At 39.6% G+C, this 13465-nt stretch overlaps 1 protein-coding gene across 1 annotated transcript in view; it reads right to left on the bottom strand.

Moving 5' to 3' along the window:
• Positions 1-13465, bottom strand: part of LOC137608944 (pappalysin-1-like) — a 76404-nt gene that overhangs the window by 49811 nt on the left and 13128 nt on the right. The window contains exons 3-7 of the mRNA XM_068335590.1: positions 11153-11298; positions 10579-10872; positions 10208-10400; positions 9852-9973; positions 639-1140 (exon numbers count right to left, since the gene is read on the bottom strand). Of these exons, the coding sequence (XP_068191691.1) occupies positions 639-1140; positions 9852-9973; positions 10208-10400; positions 10579-10872; positions 11153-11298 (1257 nt within the window). The remainder of the gene's footprint in view (positions 1-638; positions 1141-9851; positions 9974-10207; positions 10401-10578; positions 10873-11152; positions 11299-13465) is intronic.

Raw genomic sequence — 13465 nt, 5'->3', positions numbered from 1 at the left:
AAACACTTTCCTTCTCATGTGAACCACGCTGACAGTACGATAGTGGGATGGCATAACACACAGCGGTGCCATGTATAGCACAATCTTTATCGAGTCAGCACATTCCATGAGAGCAAAGCATTAAACTCTCACCACACTGTGCAGATAGTACCTTTAACAATCCATCTGTTTGCCTTTGCTTTATGGAACATGGGAAAAAAACAAACGTGTGCAACAACTGACCTGTGACTTAGGAAACAAATGTGGGACTGCAGATTTGAAACTGCAGAAGCAGTGGAGGCTTGGTAGTGCTCCTGGGGGTATTAACGGCGGATATCTGGTATTACAAGAACATTTTTGTGGATAGTTTCCACAGATAGATAAACACTTTCTTAACGACACATCCGAAAATCCCAGATTATATCACAGTGAAGCAGGAAGCTTAAATTAATTGGAGAATCCGCCATTCTTGACTGAAAACAACTACTTTAAAATAATCATGTCTACTTTTCCAATGTATCAAATTTTTGGTTATCAAAGGGTTTTCTCAACTGAACCACCAGAGAAACCGTGTGGTTAATGTAGGTTGCTTCCAATGTCAGTTGGTGACCGCAAATTTGAACATTTGTATAAAAATATTCACCTACCGGGTTACTCACCTGTCTGTATATCGACGATGAGGTTCATTCAGCATGAGACCTTGTGGAGCATGGGTGAAGGGTGGTTGACGCAACAGGCGGTAGCGTAGTGGTTGGCAGTGTCTGCAAAGCACGCAATCTGGCTTGGATGCCAAGAGAGTGGCATCGATCTCAAGGTAATGCTCCATAGTGAAAAACTGTACCCCATACACCTCTTCCTCAATATCCAGCTTCAGTGTCAATGGGGTGTCACAGAAGACATTACTGGGGCCCAATGAAATGTTGTTCCCACTGACGGTCAGCAGCAAAATGTTGTGGATAGCTGGTAGTGCTGTTTCCTCAGGGCTGAAGAAGGTGACCCACACAGTGAGGGAGTCTGGCACCAGTGGGTAGCTGAATTCTAGCTGGAGCATGCAGCCCTGGAGGGGGCATTCAGACAGGCCCACGGCACCGTGCTCAATGCCTGCATTGGGGCTCCAGGTGCGAACACTTGGCTCGCAAGCCTGCTCCACATCTGGAGGACCTACAAGACACAATAACAACAAAAAGTTCAGCATAATGCCATTACATTTAAAGACAGTAAGACCTACCTGGTGATTTCCCAGGCTCCTGTCATCAACTAATGCTCAGCTACATAACTTTCAAGGATGAATAGAAATATTTCTTTTTCCACAGATCTCTTTTCAGAGGATGCAGAAATATTTTTGAGTTAAAGTATATCATGATTTTTTATTTCATTTTTATGAGAGATGACAGATCAAGAATCATCGGTAATCTTTTAAGTGGGACCATATTTCTTGAACGTCAAGGTAGAGGTGAATCTGAGAGTTCATTGTGAGTGCATCTGCAGAAGAAAGGCACAACTGTACCTTTTGAAAGGGGGCCTGCACAGGGTTCTTGCTTCAGCACAGTCATTACAACCTCGAACGGCAACACTCCAGCCATATTTGGAGTCCACACACAGATAACTCGCATTATCCCAAGTGACGTACACTAGCATTCATCAAGCACTTTTAGAAGCCACCAAGCAGCAGACACTATGTTCTCCCTCTATTTCTTTTTGTGCACTTCCAAGCTGGCAACCAAAGAAGCCATTTGCTAACCTCATTTCTGGGCATCGTGCAAAATTCCAGTGTTTAATCAAGTGAGGACTGAATACGGTTTCCAAGCCACATTATCTCAACACATTTATTATTGTACTGTAAGTGTGTGTGTGGCCAGGGTGAAGTGAATCAAAGAGAAAGAGAGGGACGAACAGAGAGCGGGTGTGGGAGGCATGTACGGTATATTGTAGTCATGGCTTTTTTCATGAAGTTTGCAAGGAAAGAAGCTGTATGTGTGTGTGTGTGTGTGTTGGTCGTGTGTGTGTGTGTGTGTGTGTGTGTGTGTGTGTGTGTGTGTGTGTGTGTGTGTGTGTGTGTGTATTTTTTTTATGTATTTTTTTTTTACATATATACAGTATATACAGTATATATGAATGTAGGGTGGTATCTGTGTGTCATCCTCAAGCTCGGGTCCTCTACGAGAAGCTTGGGAGTCTGAGAGTTCTGCGCAGTATCTTGGCTGTTCCTAGGACAAGGCTCTTCTGGACTAAGGCTTCAGGTGTTGCTCCAGGAATCTGCTTGAGCCACTCTTCCAGTTTGGGGGTCACTGCCCAAAGTGTTACTACTACCAAGGGGACCACATTAACCTTGATCTTAAACATACTGTATGTTCCAGCTGTTCTTTCAACCCTTGATACTACCACATGCTGGACTGTCTCTGGGGCCTCTTCACATAGCGTGCACCTTGGGTCAGATCTACTGTGGTAGATATTGGCCTCTATTGCTCTTGTACTTAGGGCCTGTTCTTGTGCTGCCATGATCAGTGCTTCTGTGCTGTCTGTCAGTCCAGCTTTATCCAGCCATTGGTAGGTCTTCTTGATATCAGCCAGTGCCTTTATCTGATGGTGGTACACGCCGTGCAGGGACTTGTCCCTCCATGTTGTCTCCTCCTCCTCCTCTTTCTCATCAGGTTTCTGCTGTTTAAGGCATTCACTGAGCAGTTGCATCTTTTGGGGCCATCTTCCTGATGTACTCTTGGATTTTTGATGTTTCATCCTGGACAGTGGCCCTGATGCTCACTAGTCCTGTGCCTCCCTCTTTCCGCTTAGTGTACAGCCTCAGGGTGCTGGACTTAGGATGAAACCCTCCATGCATGGTGAGGAGCTTTCTAGTCTTGATATCTGTGGCTTCTATCTCCTCTTTTGGTCAGCCTACGATCCCAGCAGGGTATCTGATGACTGGCAGTGCATATACAGTGCCTTGCGAAAGTACTGGCCACCCAAAACCTCATTGACGTTTTGCCACATTTCAGGCTTCAAACTTAAAGATAACAAACTAAAAATATTTTTGAAAAATCAACAACATGTGAGACACAATCGTGAAGTGAAACCAACTTTATTCAACATTTTATATTGTGTTTACAAATAAAAAACTGAAAAGTAGGATGGGCAAATGTGAGACCAAATGACACACAGGTGCACTCTGTTTGTCATTGCTTTCATTTAGGTCAACATTGGATCATTCAGAAGTCATCAGGGAACTTCTGGAGTCGTTTAGCTGAGCTGAGAGAACAGGGGACCAATATTTTTGCACATCCTACTTTTCAGTTTTTTATTTGTAAACACAATAAAACGTTGACTAAATTTGGTTCCACTTCACGATTGTGTCTCACATGTTGTTGATTCTTCAAAAATATTTTCAGTTTGTTATCTTTAAGTTTGAAGCCTGAAATGTGACAAAATTTTAAAAAGTTTTTGTGGGGGGCCAATACTTTCCCAAGGCACTGTATGTTGATAGCTCGGACCTTGTTCTTAACATTCAGCTGACTTCTCAGGACTTGTCTTACTCTTTGGAGGTATGTGGCTGTGGTTGACTTCCTTGCGGCCTCCTCATGATTGACCTTAGCCTGTGGGATTCCAAGGTATTTGTGGCTGTCCTTGATGTCTCCTATCCTGTCCCCTGGTAGGTCAACCCTTTCAGTTCTGATCATCTCGCCTCTTCTGGATACCATCCGGCCACATTTTTCTAATCCAAATGACATCCCTATGTCGTCGCTGTAGATCCTGGTCATGTGGATCAGTGAGTCGATTTCTCGCTCATTCCTGGCATACATCTTGATGTCATCCATGTAGTGGAGATGGCTGATTGTTGTCCCACTTCGGAATCAGTATACGTAACCACTCTTATATATATATCCGTAACCAATTTGTGTGTGTGTGTGTGTGTGTGTGTGTGCGTGTGTGTGTGTGTGTATATATATATATATATATATATATATATATGCACACACACAGTATATATTAACTGTCATAAAAGGTACTAATATGATTCAAAGCTTTGGGGTAGGCATACATGCTCAGGGGTGGACTTATGAGGGTCAAACTATCAACAGAATGGTTTTTTATGTGTAGTTTGTATTTATGTATTGTTTTTAGGTATTGTGACATAAAAAGGAAACTGATCGGCCTTGGACCACTTTGTGCTCTCTAAATGCTGACTACTAGGTTAAACGGTAGTGATGGGAAATGCTGATTCCATAACAATCCTCTCATCAGAGACATTTAAAATTCTGATAATGACTTGTTATAGTGGTCGGGTATTGCTCAAGCCAATTCTGCTCTCAGGTTTGGATTTGTTAGAGAGATCAGACTGAAAAAATACTATGGCTACATGGGTTGGGGTCACATTGTTTCACATGCCCAAGAAAAGATGAAATACAATCCAAGAATTAGAGCTTGAGCAATAGAGTCATGGTTTTAAAGACTTAACAGACTGGACCTCAGTTTATTTAGCTGTGAAGTAGGATCTGCAACCCTGCAAGTACGATGGTAATTGGGGGTTTTTTTTTTGTTATTATGATGATTGGATTAAGAGTTGAAATGCAGCACTCATGTTATACGGTCCACCATAATTGTTTGCATGCACTTCAGCTGCATTGCTGATGATTTTCAAAAGGAATTTTCTTTTTTTTTGAGTGTCATTTTGGGTCCCTCACAGCATCAACATAGTCACCAGTCAAATAAATGATTCATTATCTGAGTTGGTGCTACTGTTCTGAATGGGGTTGGGTTGCAACCATGATTTAGAATTTATCGTTATCATACCAAGAAGATATGACAGATTTCATATTATTGTTAATTACAATATCCTTAGTCATAGTGAAAAATGTCATCTGACACTGTGATATGAGAGAATTGTGATTTTACGATTAAAAAACTTAATTTGCATTACTCAAAAAGTACATGATAATAATAACTATAGAATAACATGTGGTTTCATTTATTTTAAATAGTTTTTACTGTGAAATTTATGCCTTGAAGCTTTACTGAGAGCTTAAACACATTAGTCGCTTCTGCTTGCTCTGGAGGGCATTCTTGGCTTTCGTAAACGTAAACGTAAAGCGTTTTGAAATGTCTTCAGTTGTGATTAAGCGCTATATAAATAAAAGTTGATTGATTGATTGATTGATTGATTGATTGATTGATTGATTGATTGATTGATTGATAGTTGGAAAAATTATGATGTTTTTATTGTTTGTTTGTTTTTTCATGTAAACCTCTAGAACTAAATGAATACCAGGAATGTTCACCAACGAGATCTCGTTTCTCTTTCATTTCCAAGTCGACCGCAAATTAGCACATGCCTGTTTATCAACTCATCTGATAATTGAGCAAGAATGACTTGCTCACAAGGAATAACACTTAAGCTGCTTTTGTCTGCCCACCATCCACTCATAATCTCTCTGCTCTGGAGAACTGTACTGATCCACAAGAAGTCCAGAGAGCCGGATGAATAAACAGAAAGGGATATGTCTGGGCATGCATGCTTTATGCTTTCTAAGAAGTGTCTGGCTCTCGCTCTCACTATCGATGACTCACTGTCACACACTGTTACACACTTCCTCACTCAGTAGGCAGACACCAACCCCCGCCATCTCTTTTGCCCTGACACACACAAACACAGAGACACTTCACAGACACTCTTTATAGAGACAACAGACTCATCTCGGGAACCAGTGTCACATCATCTTGAGTTCAGAAGTTATTTCATCTCACCATTTGACTGATGGTGTTTTCTTTCTTCTTATTTTTTTCTTTTTATCACATGACACAAGTATGATTTTTGGGACTTTTTTGTAACTAATGTTTTGTGAACCGAATCCATGGGTGAGGAAGCTCTGTGACCCTTTCAATTAAATCAAGCTTCATTAAACTCCTGTTTCAAAACCATGAATGGCGTATGAATCACCTGTAAATATGGAGGTATGTGAGTAGTTTCTGATAAGGTCAGTAGTATTAGCTCAATAAACCAACAAATGGACACTGTAAATGTCCATTTTCGTTTTGGGCGCCTCCCAGACTCCTGCATTTAGAGGTACAGTATTCCGGGACATGGATTGAGACTCAAATGTAGACCCAGAACACACTGGAGGGAATAAATCAGTAGTTTAGGTGGAAATACTGTAGGATCACTTGGGAGGAACTGAAAAGTGTTAGCGTGGAGAGGAACACCTGGAGAATCACGTTTAGCCTTACGTCATTGTAACACCAATCAATAATGGATGGATGGATGGATGCGTGGATGGATGGTTGGAACAAAAGACACAGAAAAAAGAATGAGCAAATTAACACGTGGATTAGGTATTTACAGGGTGGATGAGTTTTGGAATATTCAGTGCAGTACATTGTTGTCCAGAGCAAGTCTCTCTAAGGAAGTTCATGCATCGATCATATTTGTGAATAAAACAATCTAAAATTTTGAGTTTATGCTTAAATACATAGATCATAATAATACTGGACGCATGTTGTCTGTTGAAATTTGTTGGGTTAGTCCAAACATGTGTCTTCTGCATTCTACACATTGCAATTGTTCATTAAGAGCATTTTTTTTATCCACACACAAAATAAAAAAGTGTATCCGCTCAGAGCCAAACACACACATTCCCACACACATATTATAGAGACCCTTTACATCCTGGACCTTTTACTTCCATTCATGAACACTGCTGTTTTCATTCAACCCAGGATCCTCCCATGTGAAATGTCACTAACCACATGCAATTCTCCTAACTATCTTGGGTGGCTTCCACACCACCCAACCTCTTTCACCCCCTCCTCAATCAGTATCCATGTGTGTTTTGCTGGTTTTTCATTCTTGCTTTTTTTCCCCCACTAGCCATATTTCTCCAGGGCATAGAGTACTAAAGATTTATGAGGGATACTTTGGCTCTCTCTGACCAGCAGTATTTCCCAGTACAGGGGCACGACCCACATGTCCTTATAACAGGTGCCGTGTGCATATGCATGAATAATGATGCATGTAGACACACATGCAGTCATAAGTGTGCACTTTAACACGCTTATCTTACACTAAGGATATTTTCCCCATAGTTAATATGTCAGTGCCTTAGTTAACGATGTCTTTGTAGTTTATCAGAATGTCTATTGGAAGTTAGCAACAGTTGGACACATAAGCTGCATCACAGCAGGAAACAGCAGCTGTGGTATCCAGTGAAAAGCTGGCCCAAGCAGAGCTAACAGGGAATGGGGAGCTGTCACAAACAGGGACCCCATCCAAGAGGGAAAAAAAGTACAGTTTACACACACAGCATGTTAAACAAGCCCAGACTTGCCTCTGACACACATAGCCAGTGTGAAGGCACGGTTCAGTGACTTCAGAATCTATAGAGCATCCACACAAACACAGACACACACAGACATGCACATACAAACAAACATACACAGAGACATAGAAACACACACAGACACACACACAGACAAACACACCGCCATGCACACACACGTACGTAGAAACACAGACAGGCTCACAGATAGACACACACACACACACACGCACATACACACACACACACACACACACACACACACACACACACACACACACACACACACACACACACACACACACACACACACACACACACACACTTACAGACCAGAACATGGAGACAAATATTAAAGCAGCCCAACACATGAAATGCATAAAAATATCTATTTATATTTTACATATTCTTTGTAATAATAATCTATTATTATTATTATTATTATTATTATTATTATTAATAGTAGTAGTAGTCGTAATAGTAGTAGTAGTAATAGTAGTAGTAGTAGTGTAGTACTAGTAGTAGTATCATTATTATTATTAGTAGTAGTAGTAATAGTAGTGATAGTAGTAGTATTGTAGTAGTAATAGTAGTGGTAGGTGGTAGTGGTAGTATTGTAGTAGTAATAGTAGTAGCAGTAGCAGTAGTAGTAGCCATACTGGTGGTAGTAGTAGTAGTAGCAATACTGTAGTAGTAGTAGTAGTCATAGTAGTAGTAGTAGCAGTAGTATTGTAGTAGTGGTATTGTTGTAGTAGTAGTAGTATTGTAGTAGTTGTAGTAGTAGTAGTAATAGTAGTAGTAGTAATTACCCTCTGACAGATTTTCACTAAATTATACCAAAAAATAAAAACATGTGGTGCAGATATGGATAGAGGGGCAAATCCATGAATAATTTTGAACTTTCCTTAACATCTCAAGATTTTTCAATATTTCCTTTAATAATACAAAACACACACAATTTATAAATAGATACAGGTTAAAATAATTCAATGTATTGTCATTACTGACCAGAGCAGTTAGTAGCACTGTTAGCTGTTGTTCAGATAGCTATTTATTTGTGTTAAAACTTATACACTGTAGCAAATACTACTGACACATAAAAACGAGCAATTACGTAGAAAATAGACACAACAGAGGGAAATAAATAAACAGTTACCTAGTTTTCCTGCCGCTTGTAATTACTGACACTTATTTAATCTGAAATAAGGACGAAGATAACTGCCTTTTATTTTTTCAGGTGGAGTGATGTCAGAATAATAAATCTTTGTCAGACATACTACAGGATCTTACAAGGTTTCCCCTCTCATTTGAGGATGCTGATGATAGACTACACACAGCTGGAGTTGTAATTTTAAGAAATAAATTTCAAACGTGCTTTATTTCAAGAGAGGTGAATCAATATGCAACATTAGAATGTTGGCTATATTTAGTTTTACTGACATTTTACAGTTCCCTTGAAACGTAAGTCAGAGAGCTAATATAAAGTCTGAGATTAATTAAAGAGAACAATGATTCAAATTTTATTAGATAGTTTAAAATATGGAAGCACATCCTGAGCACATAGCTGCACAGAACAACGGAATATGCACAATGATGATGCTGCCAGAACCTCAGAGTAATCAACAAGTGTTTTATAGTTGAAATGCTTCATGTGTAATGAATGTCTCTGTAGCTGTTCCAATGTGGATCCACAGGGGTTTGAAATTTAAAAATAAATAAATAAAAAATTGAAATAAAATTGTAATAACAGTCTTTTGAAGATGAGACATCTACCGGATATCCCTCAACGTTTTGTGCAACAAAAGCAGGAGTACATGATCTACCCTCTGCTCCCTGGAAGAGATCAGAGTAGAGTATGTTGTTTGTTTATGTGCTTTGGAGCAAAGAGTTAATGTCATGTCTCCATGGAAAAGTAAAAAACTATTATATGAATCCCCTCAATTACTCATCATGGTTTTAATTACGTGTGAAGTTTAGTGAAGCTTATAACTTATAGTTTGTGAGCCATGCTCTGGGAAAAACGAACCTACAACAAAGGGTTGCCATAGAAATAACACACAATACAATCAGTATGAAAAATAATAAGTAAATTTAAAGTATCAAAAGGCACAACCGCATGGATCTTTAATCTTGGTTCTGAGCCCTCACATTGGTCATCCATTGGTAAGCCATCTTCTTGATGCTTCCATGTTGACCCACAGCAAATATTATGAGTCCAGTGAGTCATGTGCATGTTTTGAGATTGAGTCAGCCACTGAAATGCTCTGCGTGTTGGAGTACTGACTCAGAAAATAAACATATGGCAAAGCTCATGTTGGGTTATTTTACTCTAAGCTGTGGATTGAAGGTGGATTCAGCTCCGCTTTTGTTATAAAAAAATTCTTGATGGAAAAAAACTGGTAAAAGGCTGAGATTTGGAACAGACTGAAGGTGACGATGGAAACATTTTCACAGTTCTTATGGTGAGTGTTTGGTGAGGGGACTGGCAGAGGTAAAGCAACAACCACCTGACAACAATATGAATTCAATAGCATGAAAACCCAATATTTTGTATCCATTGTACTTTACCTTCGGCCTGTCGTGGGGACCAGTGTCCAGAGGGGGCACACGGTCTTGGTGAGGAAGAATTGGAGGCATACTGCAATAGAACTCTCCCTTCGCTGCATTTATCACACACTGATCCCAATTCTCTAGGAAACCAACATACAGGCAGAAGAACCAACTTAGATACAGACAGAAAGGCATAAATCACTCGGTGTTTATCGATACATGAAAAATAATGTCACCAGTCATGAGTTTAACAAGGTTTTAAGGGGCTGCCTAAATTATTTGCCTTTATTCAATCAAAACATTTAATCATTCCAATGTTAACTAAAATATTAGTCAATATTATTTATTTATATTAACTTTAACCCTCATTTCACCTGTCATAAAAGTGGCCGGATGTTGGTGGAAACCATTCGAAAGTGATGGAATTGTGATGCTGTTCAACCACTTGAGGCGCCATTGGCACCGGAGGAGGTTTAGGGTTGGGTTGCCATGTCTGGTAGATGAGGTCCAGGTAGCAGTGCATCCTGGCTACTTGGTTCAGTGTGAAAGAGTCGGTACAGGCATCATCTGTAAGGTAAAGTAAGGTAACAGACGGAGATTTGGGATCAGCCTTTAAAGTAATTTAAACTTTTACAAGTTCAGAAATACAATATGTAGAATGTAATATCTGACTTTTGCTTTCTTCATTACAAGCAGCAACTCAACAACTTCTTCTACAGCATGAGGTAAGTGAGTCAGAGCTCACCTGCATAACTCATGTAGTTGTTAAACGGTGTGTTGGTGAAATGCCGACACCCACAGGTTTCGTTGCCCACTTCAGGGTCATGGCAGCCTTTGAATTTGGGAGTGGGGTTGGTGTCTGCACACAGATCTCCTGTCTCCATTGAAGGCTCTGTCTCCAAACACGCATCATTGCACGACTCAATCTCTGATATGCCTCGAAACACGTGGTAAAGGCCCAGACTGTGGCCGATCTCATGGACCATTGTGTCAGTGTGGCCAAAAGTGCCGTAGAAAGACGGATTCAGCACAATCCCACCTGTGAATATATGGAGGGGACACACATCGGATGTAAACACTATAGTACACATTCCTAGTGAAAGAATCAGGTAAGGGTAGCATTTGAGGTCCAGATGTTATTTTTAAATTTTTTTCTTAGCTTTATTATCACCGTCTTCGCTGTTAGACCTGAAAACAGAAAGTGCTTGCGACTTTAACTGAAATTAGACAAAATCAACAACCTTGGCTGCCAGAGAAGGGGTGTAAGCAGGTGAACGTGCATGCATGCATGTATATATGTGTGTTTATTTGTCCTCTACCCAAATGTGTGAGGGCCTCTTTGTCCCACGGCCAAGTGGCAACCCCTGCCAGATCTTCATCAGACGAATTGGCAAAGAAGACATTCAGGTGAGTGGAGCCATCCAAATGAAGAATCTCTTTCAGCTCTTTCACATCCAAATAGGCTCTGGATATACAAAAACAAGCAGGAAAAAAAGGTTTGACATTAAGTTAAAAGCTTTGCAATGAGAATGAATCCATTTCTAGTTAATGCGGATTTCACCGAGGCAAAGTTTTAATAAGGACAGTGGTCTTGGCCAATAAAAGAGTTCATGTTGTGTTATATTTCAGTGAAGCAGAGTTCAAAATGAGGTTCCTGTTATATTAACATTTTTTGTTAAAGTGTATTGGCAATTGCAATTGGCTTAAAACAACAGAATGAAGGTTGAAAGGAAAAAATGACCCTGTGAGGATGGAAACAGTTGGCATTTTAACTAATATGCCCGAATAAATAAAATCTTTCAATATAACTTTTCTCCTTACTCTGCCAAATAAAGCCTTAAGTAAGTTTTACAGCCTGTGACAGAATGAGTGTAGACCTCACTACAAACTCTCCAGTAGTTAGATAAGCCCACAAAAATCTATGTTTTCCTTTCTTTACAACAATGCTTGCTCACTTGGACTTGACAAACGTGGCCCAGCGTGATGCAGTTATGAATGGAGTCAGAGAAGGTTAAGAAATAGTAAATCAGGCCAGCATCCAGTGAAACTAAATGATTACTTCTTCTTGTTTCATTGCAGCCCTAGTTCAGGCTGTGTTTTAACGTTGTTATCTAGAAGGTGCAGAAACAAATAAACAGCACAATATCCCAAACACGCAGCTGTGGGAGCAGCTTGTTTCGACCCAGACACCCATAAAAAACATTATTTTTCTCATCGTGTATTCTTATTATTTCTATTATCATGTCTATATTGACTGTTCCCACTAGTGTGTGTTTTTCCATTATTGCATACAATAAGATTTGCAATCTGGGGATTTTAGGATCTTTTAATATTGTGACGTTGATATTTTTTATGGTCTTAGTGCAGTAAAATGACAATTTTGAATGGACTGAGTGAAACAGATACTTGACTCCTCCTTGGCTACCTCATATATTTAGTATTATATACTCAAGTCTCCTCACCAACTATTAATATGCTGCAGTGGCTGAATATCTTGTTTTTTATGTTTGCGTTAAAATGGTTTGGTAGAAAGAGGGACACTCAGACCTGCCATTAACTACTAGAAGACTGAAGAATGGGTGAAAAAATGATTGAGGGAGTGAAAATAGGAAAAGAAACATCAATTTGAATGTTATCACAATCAATATTTTCCGAATAAGAGATTTACTGGTCATATGCTAATATACTGTAAGGTTCATTTGCACTTGATATGTATGATACCAATTGTTGCTAACATGAACTACAGTGATACCTCTACTTACAAAGGTCTCTACTTACGAAATTTTCTACTTACGAAATTTCTCAGCAGGACAATGTTACCTCTACTTACGAAAGAAATTTCAACTTGCGTAATGTAAAAACACCGTATTGGCTGATACTCGAATCTCCCACAGGTTACTGAACGCAACAGTCTAATAGCTGCTCTGCCATTGGCTATTATGTATCTTCCTGGCATTCCATTGGCTAAGAGGGATGCCACTCCACCTCTTTGTGGAGCTAGAACGGTGCTTATGGAGTGTCTCGGCATTCGGCACTTGACCCGTGAGGTAGTCTGATAGTTTTGCGCAAATATAATAACTTTTTGAGTACGTATTCACTATGGACCCCAAGAAAGTGACGGAGAAAAGAGGAAAAAAAAGACGAAGAAAAGTTTTTTGTCCATACAAACAAAGCAAGACATAATAGAAGAGCATGAAAAAGGGATGTGTTTGGTTGATCTCGCCAAAGAATATGGCCGTAATGCATCTACAATCACCACGTTATTAAAACAAAAGGAAGTTTAAGGAGTTTAAGGCATTGCGTGGGTGGTTGGAGAAGTTCAAAAGGAGGACTAGAATTCACTCTGTTGTTCGGCATCGTGAGATAGGAGCACATAAACCAAAGAGGAAAAAAAACAATGGGGACAGCTTTTAAAAGGTAAATGACCGTCATTTTTATTCTTTACTCTATTCTTTGTTTTTTACGTTATGCACAACTTGCATTTATTGTGTAATAATCTAATCGTAACATGTATTTGTTACATGTTTTGGTGCATTTTTATGCTTTATAACACATTTATGTCGGAATTTTTGTGGGTTTGTAATGGATTAGAGCATTTGCATAGAAAATGCGTCTCTACTTATGTAATTTTC

The sequence above is a fragment of the Antennarius striatus genome, chromosome 15, assembly GCF_040054535.1.
Source record: "Antennarius striatus isolate MH-2024 chromosome 15, ASM4005453v1, whole genome shotgun sequence".
In the NCBI taxonomy this organism is placed as follows: Eukaryota; Metazoa; Chordata; class Actinopteri; order Lophiiformes; family Antennariidae; genus Antennarius; species Antennarius striatus.
The sequence above is the reverse complement of the archived record's forward strand: the minus strand, read 5'-3'. Positions and strand labels throughout refer to the sequence as shown.